At 53.9% G+C, this 23,751-nt stretch overlaps 1 protein-coding gene and 1 pseudogene across 1 annotated transcript; one reads left to right on the top strand and one right to left on the bottom strand.

Annotated features, from left to right (window-relative positions):
- The first annotated feature begins 911 nt into the window (after nucleotides 1–911).
- Nucleotides 912–8,479, top strand: LOC129650838 (polyunsaturated fatty acid lipoxygenase ALOX15B-like; annotated as a pseudogene).
- A 62-nt stretch (nucleotides 8,480–8,541) lies between these two features.
- On the bottom strand, nucleotides 8,542–19,762 carry ALOX12B (arachidonate 12-lipoxygenase, 12R type). Its single transcript, XM_055580056.1, has 15 exons — nucleotides 19,616–19,762; nucleotides 18,256–18,460; nucleotides 15,561–15,642; nucleotides 15,365–15,451; nucleotides 15,134–15,256; nucleotides 14,717–14,820; nucleotides 14,224–14,396; nucleotides 13,847–13,990; nucleotides 12,484–12,687; nucleotides 12,176–12,262; nucleotides 11,775–11,944; nucleotides 11,208–11,329; nucleotides 9,317–9,417; nucleotides 8,942–9,112; nucleotides 8,542–8,751 (listed from the first exon to the last, which is right to left on the bottom strand). Exons 1-15 carry the CDS (start codon nucleotides 19,760–19,762, stop codon nucleotides 8,572–8,574), a joined length of 2,100 nt encoding a protein of 699 aa, XP_055436031.1. The 3' UTR covers nucleotides 8,542–8,571.
- Between the last annotated feature and the right edge of the window lie 3,989 nt (nucleotides 19,763–23,751).

Here is a 23,751-nt window from a genome sequence, read left to right as displayed (position 1 = left end):
AGGGCCTGAAAACGGTCAGCACGCCCTTCTCTCTAGCTCTGCTCTTTGCCCCCTCCTCATTGGCCTCAGCTGTTGAGCTGGGGTCAGTGACTGGGAGGGAGCAGGCTGCAGTTTGCTGAGGCGGGGTCTGCCTGGAATGGAGGGGCTTTTCCACCCCCCAGGAAGAGGTAAAAGAGCAGGGAGGCCAGTGGCTCACTGATGCTCCAGACCAGAGTTGCCCACCCCAGGTCTGAGGAGAGGAGGGGGAGAGGCTGGGGTGCTGAGGATTGGGGCCAGGTTCCCCTCTTACATTTTCCCTCTTCCAACCATAGTCATTTGGCAGGACAGCCACCCTCTGCCCTGTGCCCAGAGCCAGGCAGAGATTATGGCGAGGCAGCAGAAATACCCATGAGCAGTTCAAGGAGACTTCAGGCTGGCCGTCCCTAGGATCCCCACTTCTTAGTTTTTGGCTAACAGGGGGACCACTTGGTCCTGTTTGCTGAGGTCAGCTGAGCCTCAGATCTGACCCCCTCCCACCCCCCAAGACAGCACACACGTGAGGAGCTCCAAGCCTTGGGACAGCCCTCCACCCACCTTGCCATGCCTGAGCTTCCCATCCCAAAGCCCTCCCTTGTACAACCAGGCCCAGGAGCCACCAGCACCTCACTTCCATCTCCACCTCTGCCCGTTACAGGTGGACTGAGTTTTTCCCAGGGATACCCCACTGCCTGGATGCTGAAAACCTCAAGGAGCTTGATCTCAGTCTGCACTACTCAGTCGCCAAAGCAATGGATCAGAAAGGCTGCATCTTCTCCCTGTGAACTGAGTTTCCACATGTATAGTTTGGACCTATAGTGCACCCAGGAAGAGACATGGATATTGGAGAGTGGAAACTCCTAAATCCTTCGACTTAGCCTGGTTTTCAAGCCTGCATGCAAGGCACAAGGCCCCCAAAAGGTAGGTGGCAATTTGAAAGGAAAAAGTCTTTCTGCTTCAGGTGTTTTTTCCTGATGCCTGCCCCACCCAACACCTTCCCCACTGCAGCCCCTCCCTCAGGGTGGACTAAGGCCCACTGTTCTTGGAGCCATTCTCACCCATCAGGGCTTCAGCAAGAATGACCAGGAAGTAAGTTCTAAGAACGCTCCTTCTTTGTTAACACAAGTACAAACACTTTCCTGCTATCTGCTCTAACTTCACCATTTCTGAAAGCCTGCAGCCTCTGCCCTGTGGGTCTGTTTGCTGGTCATTCCCCTCCTCTGACTTTGTAACTACATCTTCAAACTGTCCCTAACAGTTACTTGTTCTGAACATCTGGAAACATGCGTCTCATGAATATCCTCAGCCATCAGGAAAAACCACCTGAAGCAGAAAGACTTTTTCCTTTCAAATTGCCACCTACCTTTTGGGGGCCTTGTGCCTTGCATGCAGGCTTGAAAACCAGGCTAAGTCGAAGGATTTAGGAGTTTCCACTCTCCAATATCCATGTCTCTTCCTGGGTGCACTATAGGTCCAAACTATACATGTGGAAACTCAGTTCAAAACCCACTGGACAAAAAAAAAAAAAAAAAGCCATGGGTGATCCTTGGAGGTCCAATGGCTAAGACTTCACATTCCCAATGCAGGTGGCCCAGGTTTCATCCTTGGTCAGGGAACTAGATCTCATATGATGCAACTAAGAGTTTGTGTGCTGAAATGAAGCTTGAAGATCCTGCGTACCACAACTAAGATCCAATACAGCCCAATAAATAAATAACCATTAAAAAAATAGCACTTTTGCCACAGCCCAAGATGATGAAAACTCTCTTTCTCAATGATCGCTCTGGTTTAACAAATTAGCCAGGCTGTCCCAGGGCAAAGGTGCAGGAGAATCAGTCATTGTCCTGGTGAGTTTTAATTTTAACAGGGAATTAGAACCCCTCGTAGTTCAGAAGCCAAAACAGAATGGGCTTGGACACTGCTGTTGTCCAGCATTCCTCAGTCTTCTGACTTTCTCAAATTCTACTCAAATACCAAATGCAGTCAGCGCATATCACAGAGTACCTGAGGTTCCCCCAGAAATGGGTGGGGCTGAAAGAGTGGGTAAGTCCTTTTGAATTTGACTCTAAATTCTGATCCCTTGTTTTCTGAAAAACCACTTGCTAGTGACGTCATCCATCTAGCTGGGGCAGGAGAAAGGGAGCATCTTGAAGTGACGGTGCTGGAAACTGGAGATCTGGGTCCTGGGAACAGTGGCAGTGCTGAAGGAAGGGGACTTGGGTCCCTGGTCTCCAGGGCAACCCTCTGCACACCCACCTCCTGCAGAGTATGTGTTTCAGCACTGGAAGGAGGACACCTTCTTTGCCTATTAGTTCCTGAACGGCCTCAACTAGGTCCTGATCTAACACTTTCACCACCTGTCCAAGAACTTCCCTGTCACTGATGCCATGGTGGCTCCCATGCTGGGCCCCAGGACCAGTCTTCAGGTTGAGCTAGAGGCGAGGAGTGCAGGGGGTCCAGGCAACCTTCCCTCCCTTCTGGGTGTCTTCAGAAGCCCAGATGCCCTGGCTCCCAGTCCCCTAGATCCCTTCTCTTCCACCCAGCCCTGACCACCCTTCACCCTCTCCCACTCCTTTCCCGGCTAGCTCAGCCATGCCTTTAAGTCAACGTCTCTTGTTCATCCCTGGAGGGAGGTGTGTTATTCTTCGAGGGCAAAGATGGAGCGGGCAGGGCTCAGTGTGGAATGCTCTCTCCTGGTGCTTTGCCAGGCTCCCTGCATTTGGTGGGACCTTACCATTCAGAAAATTGATTCTCATGGTTTCTGAGGATGCCCTGCTGCTGGTGAACAAAGTGCTCCTCAGAGTTGCCGTCTCCTCCAACTCTGGGCTACCAGGAGAGAGGAGCCCTCACCCCTGAGGGTACCTCCTGCATCCCAAGGTGCCATCCCCCAGCCGGGCTCCCTCTCTCCCTGTCTGTCCTTGAAGTTTGGGGCTGGCCACAGCAGAAGCACCTCCAATACTCAGGCAGAGATCTCTCTCTTTTTTTGGCCCTGGGCTAGAATACCCCCTGGCTCCAGGGAATAGGATTAAAAAATGATGGTGAAGTCACTTAGACATGTTCAACTCTTTCCAATCCTATGGGCTGTAACCTGCCAGGCTCCTCCATCTATGGGATTTTCCAGGCAAGAACAGTGGAGTGGGTTGACATTTCCTTGTCCAGGGGATCTTTCTGACCCAGGGATCCAACCCAAGTCTCGTGGGACTTGCAGGCAAACCCTTTATCACCTGAGCCACCACTTCCAGTTAAATTGGGGCTTCCCTGGTAGCTCAGCTGGTAAAGAATCTGCCTGCAATGTGGGAGGCCTGGGTTTGATCCCTGGATCAGGAAGATTCCCTGGAGGAGGGCATGGCAACTCACTCCATTATTTATGTCTGGAGAATCCCATGGACAGAGGAGCCTGGTGGGCTACAGTCCATGGGGCTCACAAAGAGTTGGACACGACTGAGCGACTAAGCACACCCAGCACACCAGTTAAATATTTGCAAGTGCCCCTACCCCTCGCTGCCTCCCTCAGCCTCCCAGGACTGCCCCCTGTCTAGCCCTCTTCCCCATCCTCTCCTCCTGTGGAGGGGCTCTCTGTACCTTGTGGACCACGCCATCCTCGAAGGCATCTGCTCCGGCATCATCAATGGACAACCCCAGTTTTTGGCTGCCCCCTTGACCCTGCTGCGCCAGCGTCCTGGTGGACCCCTGCTACCTCTCGCCATCCAGGTCAGCAAGGCAGAGCCCTGGGAGGGAAGGGGGAGGCATGTCAACTGCTCAGGATGACTGAAAGCTTTTCCCCTTCCCAATGCTGCTGTTTTAAGTGCTGAATATGATGTATTGTCTCATCCTACCCAGCCCTTCCCAGCCCCTGCCCCACACAACCAGGAACCTGCATGACTCTGTGCTGGTCCCAGGAGCCCTCAACTGGGCTTTCCCACATGTGCCAGCAAGGTGGCCTTTGATCATTTTACCTCTCAGCAGTGTTTCCTCTCTTGTAGTGGATGTGATCACATGTAGGAAACACTCCTCTGGAGTTTACTGCATGCCCAGGACTGTTCTAAGTACTTCACCAGCATTAACTCATTAAATCCTCAGAGCAACCCAATGAGAAAGATTATGATCATCAACTTTATTTTACAGATAAGGAACCTGAGTCACAAGGAGGTTAATTAACTTTTCCTGGGGACGCGGCTAGTAAGGGAGCTGACCATGTGATCTGGTCCCATGGGCAGGGTGACAGGTCACACTTGCTGCACCCAGTTTCTGCTTGACACCTGCCCACCTCCCCCATACCCCCGATTCCAGCTCTCCCAGACACCTGGCCCAGACAGCCCCATCTTCGAGCCCAGTGACTCGCCTGAGGACTAACTCCTGGCCAAGACCTGAGTGCGACATGCAGAGTTCCTGGTGCACGAGATGAACACACATTTGCTTCAAACCCACTATCTGATGGAGGCCTTTGCTCTATCTGATGGAGGCCTTTGCTCTGGCCACGCTATGGCAGCCTCCCATGTGCCACACCATCTTCAAGGTAAAGGACCCCACCTCTCAGTGTCCTGAGCTGTGGGGGACCTGACACTGCCTCATCTAACCTCAGACTCTGGTTCTCCCCAGCTGCTCATTCCTCATTTCCGCTGCATCTTCCACATCAAACTTTATGGCTGCACTAGGCTTTTTGCACCAGGAAAGTTCAGCTGACCAGGTCAGGCCTGGGATCCTGGTGGTCAGCAGAGAGAGCCAGGAAGGGGCCAAGGCTGGTCCTGAGCCCCTTGCTCCCAGAAGCTGTAGACTGTCTGCTCATTACAGATAATGTCAATGGGACGGCTGGGCAACCTGGAACTGATGGCCAAAGAGCTGGAAACTCTCACCTACTGTTCCCTCTGCCTGCCCTACCAACTACTGACCATGAGGTTAAGGACCTTGCCAACTACTACTACCAAGACAACGTGCTCCGGATCTGGGCAGCCATAGAAGGGTGAAGCTTCGGAGCCTGAGGGCTCCACACCTCACCCTTGGCTCCATCTGTCTTGGTTTGTTCTTCGACTTCTCATCTTCTCCCCAGACACACTGCTGTCTTGCAGTCCTTTCCTGCCTCCTCTTCCTTCCTAGCTGTGTGTCCTTGGGCAAGTCAGTTAACCTCTTTGTGTCTGAAAAATGCTGGGCTGGATGAAGCACAAGCTGGAATCAAGATTGCTGGGCTGGATGAAGCACAGCTGGAATCAAGATTGCTGGGAGAAATATCAATAACCTCAGATATGCAGATGACACCACCCTAATGGCAGAAAGTGAAGAAGAACTAAAGAGCCTCTTGATGAAAGTGAAAGGGGAGAGTGAAAAAAGTTGGCTTAAAGCTCAACATTCAGAAAACTAAGATCATGGCATCCGGTCCCATCACTTCATGGCAAATAGATGGGGAAACAGTGATGGACTTTATTTTTGGGGGGCTCCAAAATTACTGCAGATGGTGACTGTAGCCATGAAATTAAAAGATGCTTGCTCCTTGGAAAAAAGCTACGACCAACCTAGACAGCATATTAAAAAGCAGAGACATTACTTTTGCCAACAAATGTCCATCTAGTCAAAGCTATGGTTTTTCCAGTAGTTATGTATGGATGTGAGAGTTGGACTATAAAGAAAGCTGAACACCGAAGAATTGGTGCTTTTGAACTGTGATGTTGGAAAAGACTCTTGAGAGTCACTTGGACTGCAAGGAGATCCAACCAGTCCATCCTAAAGGAAATCAGTCCTGAATATTCATTGGAAGGACTGATGTTGAAGCTGAAACTCCAATGCTTTGGCCACCTGACGCAAAGAACTGACTCATTGGAAAAGACCCTGATGCTGGGAAAGATTGAAGGCAGGAGCAGAAGGGGACAACAGAGGATGAAATGGTTGGATGGCATCACCAACTCAGTGGACATGAGTTTGAGTAAACTCCAGGAGTTGGTGACGGCCAGGGAGGCCTGGCATGCTGCAGTCCATGGCGTTGCAGAATCGGACACAACTGAGCGACTGAACTGACTGAACTGTGTTTTCTCATCTGAAAATGGAGCTGATAGGAGACCTACCTCAAAGGTTATTTTCAGAATTAAATGTAAAGCCCTTAGCACAAATCTCAGGTGACTATGATATGCTCTTTGAGCATTAGCCATTATTATTATTATTCCCCTCAAAGACAGCTGCCTTGTCTCTAGACTTCCCTTCTAAGTCTCCTTCACTGGAGACATCCTTGGGATGTACCTCTGGCCTCCACCCTGGAGGCCAGGTGTTCTTGATGTCTGGCTTCTTTGTGGGTCCCCATCCCGCAGTTCCTGAGCATAACCACCTCCCTTGGGCACTGGGCTCTGTGATAGCTGTACTTCGTGAGCCTCACGTGGCTTCATTTTTTGTCACATGAAAGGAAAGGTTCACACGGCATCTCTTCCCTAGAGTCTTACCCCCTCCTTCCACTTTTTCTGCTCAGCATACATGGGTCCTAGGGAGGCTAGGCACCCTGATTCTCTCTCTCTCCCTATCCAGACACTGCCTCTTGCTCAAGCCCAGCTTATACCCACTTCCCCTTGAAGTCCTCAGGGACTCCCCACAATGAATTTGCATAGCTGGAGGTGCCCGTCTCAGAACTCTTCTTAGCAATGGCTCGTGCGCTCTGCCATGGTTGGGGTGGACGCTGTGGTGAGTGGGGCAGGCCCTGCTCTGCCCTTGGGGAACTGGTGGGGGACATGGACGCCAGCATCCCAGTCCCAACAGAGAGGGCCTGGGGTCCAATCCTTCTTCATAGTTTGATGCGGCCTAGACGACTGGAAAGCCGAAGCCTGCAGGGCCCGTGAGCAGCCAGCCACTCACGTTTCTCAGATGAGGACAATAGTGACTCAACTATGACTAAAACGAGAGCTTTAGATTTTTTTGGAGAGAAACCAGCCATTTCCTAATATTTAAATGTTGGCCACGGATTCAACTTGAAAAAGAAACCAAAAACCTTGGTAGTCAGTCAAAACACAACTGCAGACCAACCATGGCTCTCAGGGCCCTAGTAGAGACCGAAGCCTCCAGGTCTGAAGCTTGGCTGGTGCTTCCTAGAATGTGAAGTTGCCCATTTTCCTTCTCTGGCCTCAGTTTCCTCCTGTTAGGGCAGCTGGTTTCAGTGGCCTCTTCCAACCCCCACCCCGGGGCAGCACAGGCTCCCAACTGTGTCATCACATACTTCTGCCCCCCTCCCATCGTTGGCATCTACTACCCCGACAACCATGCTGTGAGCAAGGACTCAGAGCTGCAGGCCTGGGTCAGGGAGATCTTCCTGAGGGGATCTCTTAGCTGCATGATGTTCACCCCTGCCTGCCACCCTCGAGACCCCACTTTCCCAGGACAGCAGACCTCGGGCTTCAGCTCTGCTGCCTCCGCCCTGTCTCCATCCGGGGGTGTCTTCCAGCCTGGACAGCTGTGCTGACCTGATCGAGTTTCTCACCATGACCATCTTCAGCTGCTCAGCCCAACACACTGCTGTCAATACTGGTCAGGTGAGGGGGGACTTTGTGGGGGACAAGCCAGGTCATGGGGGATGTGGGCCTAGCAGGAGTCCTGGCAGCCTTGTGCTTACTGAGTCTAGGGGGTCAGTTTGATTTCAGTGGCTGGATGCCCAATTCTCCCAGCACTATCCGGCTCCCCCCGCCTACCTCCAAAGGCCAGAGCATGACAAGCCTGGTGGCTTCACTCCCTGAGGTCAACATCACGTGCCACTCCCTTGAGCTATTCTGGAGTGTCAGCGATGAAACCAAAGACACTGTAAGGTCCAGGGTGGGCTGGGGTCTCAGGTTCTGGGAGAGTGAGTTGGGTGAAGAAAGGCTGCTGGGGACACTGCATTACTTGGAGGGTACACCGAGCAGACTGGGCTTCTGGGGGGCAGGGCCTGGAGTGAGGTAGTTGCTGGGGGGTGTGGTTTAGGGTGGCAGGGGTTCCTAGTAGGTGGAACTTAGAGTGGTCTGGGTTTCAAAGGGCTCATGGCTTGGGAGGTCTGGGTAGGCTGGATGGAGGGTGGTCTTTTGCCTAGACTGGATGGTGGGGTTGTTTCAAGTTGAATGGGTCTTGGGTGGTCTGGGTTCTTAGGTAGGTGAGTGGGACTTGAGTGGTGGTCTGTGTCCTTGGGTGAATTTTCTGGCAGTCTTGGTCCCAGGGGACTCCAGGTGTATCAGAATAGCTTTTACTTGAAAGATGGAGCCGAGGCTTGCGGGTCAGGAGCTCCAGCCTTCTCTCCTGCCATCCCCAGCGGTACCTGGGCACCCACCCTGATGAGCACTTCACCGAGGAGGCCCCAAGGAAGAAGGCTTCTGTCTTCCACAGCCACCTGGCCCAGATCTCATGGGACAGCCAGGAGCAAAACTGGGGCCTGGCGCTGCCGTATGAGTGTACCTGGACCAGGCTTTGGTGGGAACAGCATCGCCTTGTGAGCATGGCGCGCCCCAGCCCCAGCGTGCACCCACAATAAACACAGAGACAGCCCCCGGGCTTGTGTTTGAAGTTATTTTATTGGAAAACAGGCGGGTGCAGGGCAGGAAAGTTGAGTGGAGAGGGGCCATCCTAAATAGAAATGCTGTTCTCAATCAGCACGGGGTCCAGATAGTAGTAGGGGATGGGGAGACACTTGTTGCGTTGGCGGATGTTGTGTGAGATCTGGGCCAGGCGCTGGCGGAGGGTCTCTATGCTCCTCCGCGGGGCCTCCTCCACGAAGTGGATGTCCGGGAAGTGGCCCAGGGGCCGCTGCGGGCACAGAACCAGGCGGCTGGAATTGAGCCCCACCCCTCCCCACCCCTTCCGTCCTTCCCCTTCAGCAGCCTCCCTCCCTGCCTCTTGCCCTTGACACCCCCCTCTCGTTGGGCTCCCAGCTCCCCAGCTGCCTGCCTCTGCTCAGAGGTTCCCCACCCCAACCTGCACCCCAGGCCCAGGACACCTTGTCGTCGGGCTCCCGACTGAGTGTCCAAAGCACCAGTAGGGTGATGCATGTGGTCTTAATATCCGGCAATGTGTCAAGAAAGGTCTCCAGCGTGGTCAGCCCCTTGGCCTGTATTGGTGGGTTCCGCATGGATGAGGGGAAGTTGGGCATCCAGGCGGTGAACTCCAACTAGAGGTGGAGTAGAGAGGGGCTTCTGGGTCAGAGGGCACCCCGAGACCCTCGGGTGTCGATGGAGGCAGGGATTGAACTGGGGACTCTGGTTGAGACAGATCTGGGCCAGACTGGGGATTATGGCTGAGGCAGAGTTCAGACATTGGGGCTGGGATTAAGGTCAAGTCTGGGCCTGGGGCAGGGGCTGGTGAGTCCAGGTACCTGCCCTGTGTTGACAGCTGCGTGCTTTGCAGAGCAGGTGTAGATGACAATGGTGATATATCGGATCAGCTCAGGCACAGTTCGCAAGCATGTGGGGAAGCCTGGGGGAAGGGCAGGTGCGGGCAGGTAAGGCCCAGGCCACATCAGTGCTGCCCAGGTCCTGGCTGGCCCACAGAGAGCATGGCCAAGCCCAGCTCACCCTGTTCTTCCAGCCCTCCATGCTGCCCCCAACCTGCCTGTTTGGCCCTTGTTTGGCCACAACCCCACCCCCACCACCCCCAAGGTGGGGTTCAACTGGGCCTTGGTCAAATGTCCTCGGGGGCTTCTCCAAGCTTGCTTCTCTTTCCTGTGCCCCACCTGAGCACCTAGCTCTGGTTGCCATGGTGAACCCAGGTTCCAAAAGCCCAACACATTCAAACCAGACCCTTCCTCCAGTCATCTTCCTCCCTCAACTGCTTCTCCTTCCAGGCCCCCAGCCCAAAGAATGATACACACTATCCACCTAGTTTCAAAAGCCCAAAATCCAGGAGTCACCTTTGGCTCCTCCGTCCCACCACTCAGCCCCCACCGACAAACCCAAACCAGTCAGCAGGTCCTGTCATTTCTGTCTCCCAGCTAGCTCTGGCATCCTCTTCATCCCCAGAGCTCCCTCCCAGGGAAGGTCCCTGTCATCTCCCTCCTGAACACCACAGCAGCTTCCCAAACTGTTCCCTGACCACCAGTGCAGTCTGACATCCTGCTGTGCACGCTTTATCTCCCCAGACACCCCTCGACGGCTCCCTCTGAACGCGGAGGAATTCCAGATTCCTTAACCTGGCTGCAGCACCCAGCCCCTGCTCCTGGCTTCAGCCTCATCTCAGAGGAGGCTGCCCCACTCCTCCTGCCCCAGAACCCCAGCTGCAGGGACTTATCAGCAGTCCCAGAACTAACTCTGCTCAGTCTGGCTTTCAGGCCTTTCCACATGCAGCTCCCAAGTCAGGACTCTCCAACCCCACCTCTGTCATCACCTGGCTGACCTCCCATTGCACAAATCCTAGGACACGACTGAGCGACTTCACTTTCACTTTTCACTTTCATGCATTGGAGAAGGAAATGGCAACCCACTCCAGTGTTCTTGCCTGGAGAATCCCAGGGATGGGGGAGCCTGGTGGGCTGCCGTCTATGGGGTCGCACAGAGTCGGACACGACTGAAGCGACTTAGCAGCAGCAGCAGCAGCAGCTTGCTGCTACCCACCCCTCACTCTCTACCTGCCAGCCCTCCCCAAGCTGGGGTAGGTTCCCCTGCCCCACGCTGGGTTCCTACAGCCCCTCCCTGGCTTCCCTACAAACTGCACCAGTCTTACACCTGCCCGTTTAGAGTGAGCGGCTACCCCTAGAGACTGATCAACTCAAGGGCAGCGCCTTCAGCGTCTCTTTCCCTTTGGCCTCCGCAGTAACCAGTACAGTGTTCACCACGTCACAGGTGCTCACCAAATACTTGTTGAGTGGGTGCCCAAGTGGCACGTCTTCAGGATTCGCTCCCCATCCCCTCCCTCTCCTGAAGCCTGCCTGCTCCTCGCCAGCTCCCCCACCACCAGTACACACTGGCCTGGCCTGTTGGAACTCATGCCCCATTTCTCAGCCCACAAAGGTGTTTTTTTTTTCTGAAGCAAGAGACTGGGATCTCTCCAGGTATCGACCAAGATGACCCACAGACCCTGAGCTCAGACAGGGACCCCCAGCTAGTCAGGCTTTCCTCCCCAACCTCTCTGAGATACCACTGCTCCAGCGGCCAGCGAAGAGCTCTGTCAAATCCTAGGGCTGTCTTTGGCCTCCTTCAGCCCAAAGTGAGACTAGCTCCAGCCCACCCCACGCCACAGCCCCGGGTCCCTGCTGGGGGTCAGGCCCATACCTGAACTCTCACGCCCTAGTAGGCACTCCTTGAATATCTCCTGCACCCAGGACTGCAATTCCAGGTCACCTTCCACAGCAGCGTCACACGGGTAATAGTAGGTGATGATCTCTGTCACATACCTGACCAGGGGACAGGACCTTAGTTTGAACCCCCAGTGCCTTCCCTCACCATGGTTCTCCCACCTCCTTCAGGATGCCCCAGCATTGGCTGACCCAGAGCAGCCTGAGGCCTGTGGGTGGGCAGAGGTAGCAAGATGAGCAGCTGGGCAAGGTCAGAAAACACTCAGAGTGCTCCCAGTAAGGATCAGATGAGGCCCACAGGCAGCTCAGAGCCCAGACAGGGTCTGGCAAGCAGAGGCAGGCTGGGGCCAAAGCAAAGAAGGGGGCCATCAGGCCTCAGAGGCCCCACGCAGAGTGTGAGCACATGTGTGATCCCCACACACATTCCAGACCTTATCCCCAAGCCCCAGGATGGCACCCCTGGTCCTTAAAAGCTCCCCAGACTGCCTCTAACATCCCAGGGTGTGTTCCCCTCAAGTGGCACCCATTGCTGCCCTGACCTCACCTCTCCAGTGCGTCCCACACTGCCAGGCTGTCCTCACGGTAATAATACCCTGGCAGGTCCTGAACCCCACGTCTCACGAAGTCGTCGGGGAGGTAGAGGTTGTCATAGTTGATCTCCGACAGAGCCCGCACCATCGCCTCGGCAAAGCCCGCCAGGCCCAGGGACATGCTCTGTTAGGGACCAGGCAGACCTTGGAGCACACTCTCTAGGGATCCTCTCACTCCAGACCAGCACACCCAACTTGGCCTCTGGAGCCTGGCAGACACAGCACCCGTCTTAACTGGTCCCCTTCCTCCATGCCCACTCATGATCTAAAGGCAGCTGGGAAGTTCAGCTTTAGTCAAACCGTAAAGGCCAGAAGGGAAACACATGTCTTGTGGGGTTGGAGAAAGAAGTCTTACCCTGGCAGAGAGCCCCCCTTCATTAAGGAGGACAGCCCGCCCGATGCTGTTGATCTGGATGGTGTATCGGGTGTGGGGGATGAGGAGCTGTTGGGGGGATCAAGGAAGATGATGAGAGAGGGCTAAAGTCATCCCCCACAGAATGTCAGCACCCCCTGTTTCTGCAACATCAGACCCCTCGACAGCCCCCCAAGCTGCTTCCCCAAGTCTAGCTGGAATCCTTCTGACTGCTGAGCAAACCAGGCAGCTTTCTGGGGATGACTGAGGGCAGCGATGTTTCATAGAGGCCCCTTGGCCCAAGCCCATACCTTGTAGAGGGGGTGGCACATGGGTAGCTGCCTCAGCATGGCCAGGCAGAAGGCCTCAGCGATGAGGTGGGTCTCCAGTAAGTGGGAGATGCCCTCGTGGCAGTAGAACTCAGCATAGCGCACCCATGTCTTGGCCAGCAGCCAGTCCCACTCGGAGTCACTGGGCAGGAAGATGGGGCAGTCGGGCCCGGGGGTCTGGCTGAGCTGGGGGTGAGGAAGGAGAAAGTGTTAGGTGAGAGCAGAGACCCACATACACAAGGCCCCCACTGCACGAGGGAGGCAGAAGGGAGACCAGCGGGTGAAAACCCCAGCCCCTACACTCCAGTCCCTCTGGTCCTCTGAGCACACCAGGGCCTCCCCTCCCTTCTCACATCTGCTCCTGCTCGTCCCTCTGCCTGTGCTACCTTCCCCCATCCCTTCCTCTACCTGAAAGCTCCCACTCATTCTATAAGAACCAGCTCAAAGTCTGCCTCCTTTGAAAACCCATCCTTACCTCAATCCCATAGTCGCCACATTCAGCTGTGCAGGCTGTGCAGCGCACAAGGGCACCCAGCTCCCTGGGGGTTAGTGGTTCATTGAAATCTAGTCTGCACCACTCCACTAACAAGCCAGGAGCATCAGAGCTGGCTGACCCCCACTCCCACCCCAAGGGGTGACTAATTCAGACCTGATCCTGCTGGAAACCTCTGGGAAGAAAGCATCCCAGTTTCCCTTCCAGCCAGGCCACACTCTCGAGGCAGTGGCTAAGTTTGATTAGCACAGTTTTTCTAGCAGATAAGCCATAGCAGACACTGACTTATCAAGCAGATGGATGAATGGAGTCAAAGAGACAGGCTTATTCCTACCTGGTCACTTCTGTGCATATAGACACAGTACCCACACTCTACACACTGGGGCTTACACACGAGTGTACCCATAGGGACTCAACTTTATGCAGCATGGGCATCCAAGTGGCAGCACAAAGATGCACCCATGAAGGGCGCCTTGGAGACTCAGTCTGGTGCTCACAGCCATACACTAGGCTCACCACTAGCCACACACACAGACAGAGACATACATAAACACAAGTGTATTCTTAGATGCACACATAGGAACATAGACTCACACAGGCACACATGCCTACACAGAGATAATGCACACTCACACAGGCACAACCCTTCACAAATAGGTACACACACAGGGACATAAAGTTCACATACACACACATACACAGGCTGACCGACTGACCATAAACTCACACAGATAGACGTATACAAGTGCACACACCAGCCCATGCAATCACACATCTCTTCATGTACACACAGAGGCTCACCCGCTGGCAACACTCACACAGCACCCACCCCCAGACCTGCACCCCAGGCACCTGGATGGCAATAGGCAGGAGGTTCCCTTCCCGGCCAAAGTGCAGCAGGCAGAGTGGGGCACAGTGGTACTGCTTCTGGCCGTTAAGTTCAACGGCGGGAATGCCCTCCAAGATGCGGTAGTCGGCCAGGTAAATGTTCCCCTTCTGGAGGGGAGCCGTGATGAGTGGACAGGTAGGCACCCAACACGTGGTACCCATGACCCACGCCTTGAGTGCAGGGTGCTCTGGCTCCCCAGGTGTGAGGTTGGCCAGGACCCGAGCAGGGGGGTTGGGTAGAGGGTGGGGGTATGCCGAGGAGTTGGTGGGGAGAGACAGGGATGCCAGGAGACAGGGAGGAAGGGAGGCTGTGGGGGGCTCAACTCCAGAGCAGGCTTCACCTCCAGTTCCGCTTGTAGGCACGTTCCCTCGCCCAGGAAGGGGGCCACCATGTCGTCTGTGACCGGGAACTTGTCCGGGATCCGCGTGCAGCGGCAGAGCAGGCCTGGGTTGATGCCATTGAGGTACTGGTACCCAAAGAAGCTGTCCTCTGCCCAGTGCTCAGCCACGTACTCTGGGGGGACAGCGCGGGGACGTCACGAAGCCACCCACTCCCCCTCAGGGTCAGAGAGGACAAGAGCTGAGGCCCGGGGAGAGGGAGGAAGGCCATGGACCACGGAGGTTTCGGGAGGAAAACCGAGCCGCCGGAGGGGCGCCGGGCGGCGTTTTCCAAGGAGCCGTCAGAGGGCGCGCTCGCCTGTGCGAATTCCGGCCTCAGGTTCTCTGTGCGGCTCCCACCCCACATCCCACGCGAGGGTCCTGCCTCCTGCCCGCGGCTCGAGCACCTGGGGCCCGATCTCGCCCAGCTTCCCCGTTCTCGTTCCCACCCCATACCGAAGACGACAGATTTATTGCCAGGGAAAATTTTCTTAATGTCCTTCAGTCTCTTCCAGGACCGTTTGCTGTCCACCAGGCCGCGGAGTTTGAACCCCAGTGCCCTAGGACAGGGGATTCGAGGGGGAGGCCGTCAGAGATGGGGTCCAGTGCCCCTGGGATGGCGGTAGAGCTGCCCCACCCCCACCCCCAGGGTCTCTTGAGTCCCTGAGTCTGGCGCGGGGGTGGGTCTCCGGGTCGCCCCGTGGCACAGCTCAAGGCCTTCCTATGTCTAGGTCTTGGAGTGTCACCTCTAAGGTTCCCTAACCCTCTCTTTCCGGCTCCCGCTGCCCTCCTGGCCATGCTGTGGTGGAGGCGGGCGTGGGGCGGGACAGTCTTCACAAGAGCCCTCACACCCCGCCCCTCACACACACTCACATGGGGCTCAGGCGGAGGAAGAAGGAGGCCGTCTTGATGAAGGAGTAGCGCAGATTTAAGTCCAGGAACTTGGTGGCCTTAAAGTTTATGAGAATCGGGAACCCCGGGATATAGCCATTCCACCTGTAGGGAGGAGAGCAGGGCTGGGCATCTGGGGTCCAGGGCACAGGGAGGGGGCAGAGAGCAGGTGTCAGCCGTGGGAGGGGCCCTTGGGCAGCCCCAAGTCCTTACTCCGGCCGGTTGGGGTTTCTCCGGGCAGGAGGGCGGTAGCTGGGAATGTGTACGTAGTTGGGCAGGCCAGGAACAAAGACTCTCCATCTGCAAACAGAAGCCGAGCCGGTCGGTCCTGATGGCCACGCACCATCCCAGGGCACAACCACCACTGGCCCCCTGACCTTCCACAGCCCCTGCCCCCCACCCCCCTCACTGGTAGAAGTCCTGCTTGGCTCTGAGCTCCTCCTTTCGGTGTTCCAGAAGGATCGGGAGTGTGTCATCTGCTGCTGTCTTTCCTGTAGGGAGACCAAGGAGGAGGCTCAAGATCTGCCCCTGCCCACTTCAGGGATCAGAATTCAGCTTCTGTCCTCAAGGTCAGCGCTGTGGGGAGGTGGGACAGGGCCAAGGATGGGGAAGGCTTACCCTGGGAGAGAGAGGGTGTGTCTTCTCCCAGAAACTCAGATGAAAGGATCAAAAGGATTATGGACCACCCTTCCCTGTCCTTGCTCTACCCTCCCAGGGGGCTCTGCTGCAGGGAAGTCCCTCTTCTAGAACTCCTGGAACATGAATACCTAACAGTTATTTAGAACTTACTGGGTACCAGGCACTTTCTAAATATTGTGTTAATTGCTCAATCATGTCTGACTCGGCAACTTCATGGACTGGGGCCTGCTGGGCTCCTCTCTCCATGGGATTTCCCAGGCAAGTATACTGGAGTGGATTGCCATTTCCTTCTCTGGGGCATCTTCTTGACCCAGGGATCGAACCCAAGTCTCCTGGGTCTCCTGCATTGCCTGCGGATTCCTTACCGTCTGAACCACCTAGGAAGCCCTTCTAAATACTTATGTCAATAATTTAATTTGCACAACAACAGTTTGAATTATGAGGCAGATGACTATTATAGACCCACAGTCTGATCTCCACAATTTCAAAAGGTCCAGAAATCAAGTTTTTGTTTTTTATTATTATTTTTTTCCACAAATAGGCACACACTTCTTGGCCAATCAAACCTGATCTAAATTTACCTGAGGCTGCGTAGGGTCTTGATTTATATCACTCTGAAACTACTCAGTTTTGGCTTGCAGAAACATTTGACATATTTTCAGTTACCCTGGCGGATGTATATGTAACATACGGTATGTGTGAGTGTATAAAGAATATATGCATATATGAAGATACATTTGTGTAAATACATACAGGGAGTCCCCTTAACTGTAGTTTCACTTTCCCTAGATTCAGTTCCCTGCAGTCAACCTCAGTCCAAACATGTTTAAAGGAAAATTTCAGAAATAACATTGGCTTCTCGCATCAACCCCATGAAGTAGGTTCTGCTGTCAGCCCAGTTTGACAAATGAGGACACTGAGGTTTAGAAGAACTTGGAAATGAGTCCAGATGTCCAGCAAGTGGTGAAGCTGACACTCACATCCTGGCTGGTAGTCCCAGGCTGGCAGGTGCCTATTGCTACCTCCCTATCATTTTCCTTCACAGGCCACCTTCCTTCTCCTTCTATCTGCCTCAGCTCACATTGCACTCAGGGTGAACAATGCCATCTGGAGTTGTATGACCCACAGACTCAGTTCAGTTTCATCCCTGGGGTGGGAGCCTTCATCCTTGAAGGTCCCAGCCGGTCATTCAAGTCTCCCTGCCCTGGTATTTCATGGCAGCTGCCCCACCCAACCCCATTCGTGACTGCCTCCCAGCACTACCCTGCCTGTCCCGTTTCCATGCCACTCAGACCTATCACTGTGGGAAGATGCTCTGCGTCCTCTGTGAGGCCCTCTCCTATCGCCCCCACCTGGCCAGGCCTGCTTCCCTCTGCCCCTGACTCTCCTTTCCCCAGCTCAGGCCCTGACCCCCTGCTCCCAGGGCAAGGACTTGACCATGGGGAAATGAGAGAAGGGAGAGGGGTGGTCAGCCTCTGAGAGGAGGAGCTCCCTACCCTGGGGCTCCCTCAGCCCTGTCTCCCCTCTCATCTACCTCGGAGGAGGCCAGAGGAGCATGGCTGGTTGAGAGAGGGGAACAAAAGAGGACAAGAGTGCAGTCTCCTTGGAGCAGCCACACAGGGTGGATATAAGGGTGGATGCAAGGGACTTGGGCCCTCAGGTCCTGTCCCTTTTCCATGGCAGCAATCAAGTGGCTGGGAATACAGCTGGGGCAGCCTTGACTGGCCACCTCAAAGAACTCTGACAGTCGATATGAGTAACTGGGCCTTGGATTGGACTGTGAAGGAGCCTCACTGAATAGGGGGTGGAGTGGGCAGTGAGTCCTTTGAGGGAAATAAGGTGTCCTTTTGGGGCAATTGGAAGCCCATTGGAGCCACAGAACATCCCATCAGTCTAAGAAATGCTCAATTAGAAATCCAGGGCATCGTGAGAAGGTACAAGACCTCCTGTTGTAGGGCCTTGGAGGGCTGTTGAACCATCAGGGCTTCTTCAGAAAATAACAAGGCAACAGGTGGAATCATGGGAAATCCTATCAGAGTAACAAGGCATCCTGTTACAGTAACAGCACCCTGAGGGGGTAACAGGGAGTCTTCAGAGCAGCAGCGCCTGCTGCTTGGCATACACAGGGCATCCGATCAGAGTCCTGAGGTCTGAGAGTAGCCAGGCTTCCTGTGGGCATTGAGGGGAGGACTGTAGAGGTAATGGAGAGCCTGCTCTGAGAATGCTGTCTGCAGTCAGACCCTGGGGTCCAGAGAGTAGCGCCTCGTTCCTCCAGGCCGCAGCCTTGAGCCGGGCCCAGCAGAGCAGCATGGACCATGGCTGGTGTGGGAGAGTGACAGGTGTGCCTGGTGCCCCTGTCAGGCTGGCACTAGGCTGGCTGGCTGGGAGCCTGGGGTGGCCACGCTGGGGTGGCCAGGCCAGAGCGAGGGGCTTCATCGTATGGGATGGAGACAGAGAGGGCTTACCTGTAGCCTCCCGGAGCGCCAGGGTCCCATAGCCGTCTATCCACTGGTAGGCAGGGAAGTGGTAGATGCGGCCATTGGGTGCACAGACCTGCACGTAGTTGCAGTACCAGGGGTTCTTGGGGAAGAAGGAGTAGCGCTCCTTGTACAGGCGGACGATGATGAGGTCCCCCAGGTCCTGCTGACACTGGACAGTGTAGTCGTCCACCTGGGCGGACACAGGGCCAGCTGAGCGGGCCAGCCTCCCACCTGCCTGCCCCCTCACCCAGGCCCCACTCATGCTGGGCAATGCTCACCTCCCTAGACCGGGATGAGCTGATTGTTGGGGTCTCTGTCCCTCCCACCTGCCTGACCCCACCTGGGGAGGACTCCAGGCCCTCCCTCTCTCCATCCTCAGCTCCTGAAATCCCCTCCTCCCACTTCCTCCTCCCCAGCCACCTGAGGCTTCAGGAGCCATGCAGACCCCCAGGGACTGGTGTACAAGGGGTCTATATAGAGCCCCCCAAGCCTCCTACATCCTTAAGAGTAGGCAGAGGTGGTCCAACCAGCCTCCCGTTTCCTCCCACTTATCAGTGAAGATGTGGAGATTCAGAAATGTCTACAAAGATAGAGTGAGCTACTAAGGTCACATAGCAGCAGGTGGCTGGACCTGACTCAAACTTAGGCTGAGGGCCCAGCAGATGGGGCCTTTCATCACAGAGCAGGACAGTCCCTGCTGGACAGCTGGTCTGATGCCTTGTATGACACAGAGAATCCAGTGGAAATTTAAGCCAGTGATGCTGAAGCTTAACAACTTACTGACCAAAGACACATCAATAAGTCTTTTGTTACCTGAACATTATTTACCAGGATGGTTCAGTACTCACTTACATAACAAATCACTGACCATGGATCTTATTTTGCAAAAAATCCCCTGGTCGATAATGTGTTAATTTAGGAAGGGTGAGTAAGAATGGGAGAGGGAAGCATGAGGAAGAGTCTGAGAGAGGAAACAGGAAAGGGATGAGGGAAGAGGGGGTGGAAAGAGACTGGAAAGCAGGAGAGATGAAACAAGCGAGAGAGGGTTGAGAGGTGAGGGATGTGGGTGGGTGATGACAGCAAGGGATGAGGAGAGAGAAAAAGAGGTGAGAAAAGAGCAGGGGGAGGAATGAGCAATGATGGCAAAGAAATGAGAGGTGACGGGTGGTGGGGAGGTGGTGGAAGAGGCTGGGAGTCAGGTCTTGGGTGAGGGGCCTTTGAGCCATCTTGGAGCCTCGCTGCTTTCAGAGTCCTGTACCCCTCCATACCTCCCCTTTCTCCCCAGGCACACTCACACACACACACACACACACACACACACACACACACACACACACTCACTCACCGCACCAGTTGCAAAATCTCTCCCAAAGTGATTCAGCAGCTGCTTATGGCTCTCTCCCTGAGTCCCCACGATGATCAGAGAGATGGAGTCCATGGTTCCCGACAAGAAATCGGTGCCTGTGGCCACCCTGACTTTGTAGGTGGCCATGGTTGCTCTTCAGGAGGCAGGAAGGGGGCTCAATCACAGACACGGTGAGGGGGGCCACAGGGGGGCCCAAGCCCGGCAGGAAAAGTCAGACACAGACAGGAATGGAAAGGTCAGCCTTCCGAGGTGGAGAGGTGAAGCAGGGACCCAGAGGCTGGTGAAGCTGCTGCCCCGGACGGGGGTGGGGGTTGCACCAGGTCGGGTGCAGGACAGGAGCCTGGCAGGCTGGGGTGGGGCTGTGCTCCAGGGCCAGTGAGCAGGCGTCTGGGCTGCGGGCCTTCTGGGAGCTGGCAGGGAGGGACAATAGGCAGGGTGCTGGGCCTGCCCCTGAGAGGGCGGGTAGAAGAGGCCTTGGATGGAGGAGACTTCAGGGTGGAGGAGCCAGTCCAGCCTGAGCCAAGGCCCCAGGAAAGTTAGGGGGAGGGCCCCCAGATCTTTATCAGTCAACAGTTCCTTCCTTCTGCCCACCCCTATTGGCTACAACACTGGGCACTGCTGAGCAGGGCCATGGACAGCGGATCACTGGTACTGGTTCTGGGGGCTCCGGTGGGTGGAGGTCAAGGGAGGCGGACGCAGCATAAACCCACTGTTCACCTGGCCTGTTGCTTTGCCATTCCACTCTGGGAAATGGGGCAGTTAGTGCCCAAAGTAGGAAGGCTGGCCTATCCTGTCCCAGGGCCCAGAGCCCACAATACAAAGGGTGATGGGTGTTGAAACTAGAGCTTGGGGACCCTAAGGGACACAAAATCTCCAGGAAGGGGTCAGGGATGGGAGAGGGGTTATCTGTGGTTTTCTATGGGGCCATAATCAGCCAAAGAGGGATTGGGATTGAATACAAATGTAGAAGACTGTTGGAGTGAAACTTGGGGCATAAGAATTAAGCTAGAGACTTCCCTTGTTGTCTGTTGGTTAAGAATTCACCTGCCAACGCAAGAGACATGGGTTCTGCCCCGGTCCAGGAAGCTCCTACATGCCACAGAGCAGCCAATCCTTACACCACAATCAGACCCACAAGTTGCTCCTACTGAAGCCTGAGTCTAGAGCACATGATCCACAACAAGAGAAGCCTCCTACTCCAGATCAAGCAGATCAAGCCTGGTGGTGGCAACTTCTCACCTTTGGGACAATGACTTCATCCTGTCACGTGGCCCCCAGGGCCCCCTTCATGGGTCTCATCCCCCACCACATTCCCCTTTTCTCTCTTCTGTCTGGGACTAGGTGGCTCTCATTCATTCACCAGCAGACACTATGGAGCCCCCTCCTATGTTCCCTACAATTTATTTATATATTTACTTTTGGCTGCTCTGGGTCTTTGTTGCTGCGCACGGGCTTTCTCTAGTTCAGTGAGCGGCTGCTACTCCTTGTTTCAGTGCACAGGCTTCTCATTTCAGTGACTTCTCTTGTTGCAGAGCATGGGCTCTAGGGATCCGGGCTTCAGTAATTGCAGCACACAGGCTCAGTAGCTGTGGCACTCAGGCTTACTTGCCCCCTGGCATGTGGGGATCTCCTCGGACCAGGGGTCTTTTGAAACTATGTCCCCTGATTCTCAACCACTGAACCACCAGGAAAGTCCCTTCCAATATATGTTTAGGGCTTCATAAAACAAATCCCTTCTTGCCTTCATGGAATTTACATTCTAGTAAAGGAAACAGACAATTTTACCTAATAGCCAGGTAAATCAAGTACTATGTTAAAGAGTGATAAGAGCTGAAGAGAAACTATAAAGTAGGGAAATATAATAAAGTGTAAAAGACTACACTTTAGATATAGAGTAGCCAGATGTCAGGGGGTTCCCTGGTGGCCCAGTGGAAAGAATCCACCTGCCAATGCAGGAGATGTAGGTTCAATCCCTGGGTTGGGAAGATCCCCTGGAAAAGGAAATGGCAACCCACTCCAGCACAGTCAGTTCAATCGCTCAGTCATGTCCGACTCTTTGCGACCCCATGGACTGCATGTCAGGTCTCCTTGTCCATCACCAACTCCTGGAGTTTACTCACACTCATGTCCATTGAGTTGGTGATGCCATCCAACCATCTCATCCTCTGTCATCCCCTCTCCTCCTGCCTTCAATCTTTCCCAGCATCAGGGTCTTTTCCAATGAGTCAGCTTTTCCCATCAGGTGGCCAAAGTATTGGAGTTTCAGCTTCAACATCAGTCCTTCCAATGAATATTCAGGACTGATTTCCTTTGGGATGGACTGGTTGTATCTCCTTGCAGTCCAAGGGACTCTCAAGAGTTCTCCAACACCACGGTTCAAAAGCATCAATTCTTCAGTGCTCAGCTTTCTTTATAGTCCAACTCTCACATCTATACATGACTACTGGAAAAACCATAGCCTTGACTAGATGGACCTTTGTTGGCAAAGTAATGTCTCTGCTTTTTAATATGCTGTCTCAGTTCAGTTCAGTTCAGTCGCTCAGTCATGTTCGACTCTTTACAACCCCATGAATTGCAGCATGACAGGCTTCCCTGTCCATCACCAACTCCCAGAGTTCACTCAGACTCACGTCCATCGAGTCAGTGATGCCATTCAGCCATCTCATCCTCTGTCGTCCCCTTCTCCTCCTGCCCCCAATCCCTCCCAGCATCAGAGTCTTTTCCAATGAGTCAACTCTTTGCATGAGGTGGCCAAAGTACTGGAGTTTCAGCTTTAGCATCATTCCTTCCAAAGAAATCCCAGGGCTGATCTCCTTCAGAATGGACTGGTTGGATCTCCTTGCAGTCCAAGGGACTCTCAAGAGTCTTCTCCAACACCACAGTTCAAAAGCATCAATTCTTCGGCGCTCAGTTTTCTTCACAGTCCAACTCTCACATCCATACATGACCACTGGAAAAACCATAGCCTTGACTAGACGGACCTTTGATGGCAAAGTAATGTCTCTGCTTTTGAATATGCTGTCTAGGTTGGTCATAACTTTCCTTCCAAGGAGCAAGCGTTTTTTAATTTCATGGCTGCAATCACCATCTGCTGTGATTTTGGAGCCCAGAAAAATAAAGTCTGCCACTGTTTCCACTGGTTCCCCATCTATTTGCCATGACATGATAGGACCGGATGCCATGATCTTAGTTTTCTGAATGTTGAGCTTTAAGCCAACTTTTTCACTCTCCTTTTTCACTTTCATCAAAAGGCTCTTTAGTTCTTCTTCACTTTCTGCCATAAGGGTGGTGTCATCTGCATATCTGAGGTTCTTGATATTTCTCCCACAATCTTGATTCCAGCTTGCACTTCATCCAGCCCAGCGTTTCTCATGATGTACTCTGCATATAAGTTAAATAAGCAGGGTGACAATACATAGCCTTGACGTACTCCTTTCCCTATTTGGAACCAGTCTGTTCTTCCATGTCCAGTTCTAACTGTTGCTTCCTGACCTGCATATAGGTTTCTCAAGAGGCAGGTCAGGTGGTCTGGTATTCCCATCTGTAGCACATGGGGTCTCAAAAGAGTTGGACACGATTAAACAACAACAGCCAAGCAACAGCTCTTTGAGAAGGGGGCTTTTGAGTAAAGATATAATGTGAAAGCAGCTCTTTCCAACCACAGGGACTTTGCACACACTGTTCCCTCTTAGACCTGGTTAATGTTTCCTCTTCCTTTAGACTGTAGCTTGATAATTGCTTCATCAAGAAAGGCCAGGTTTAGGCAGGTTCATGTATATACCTATGGCTGATTTATGCTGATGTATGGCAGAAACCAACACAACACTGTAAAGCAATTATCCTCCAATTAAAAATAAATAAATTAAAAAGAAAGACCAAATTTAACTCTTAATGTCTCCTAGAGCACTGTAGTTAACATCTTAGATGAATATCTGTCTTTCCCACTAGAGTAGAATGTCCGTAATTTGGTTTTCTCCAAACCTCCACGCACAATAGCTGGTACCTGGGAGACTCTCAAACTATGGGTTGGCGATAAGGACAAGATCAGGGGTGGGAACTGAACCAAGAATGGGATTGGAATTAGGGTGAAGATTCAGAAAGGATGAGGTGAGGGC

The sequence above is a fragment of the Bubalus kerabau genome, chromosome 4 (assembly GCF_029407905.1).
Source record: "Bubalus kerabau isolate K-KA32 ecotype Philippines breed swamp buffalo chromosome 4, PCC_UOA_SB_1v2, whole genome shotgun sequence".
Classification (NCBI taxonomy): domain Eukaryota; kingdom Metazoa; phylum Chordata; class Mammalia; order Artiodactyla; family Bovidae; genus Bubalus; species Bubalus kerabau.
This window is presented reverse-complemented; position numbering and strand designations above follow the sequence as displayed.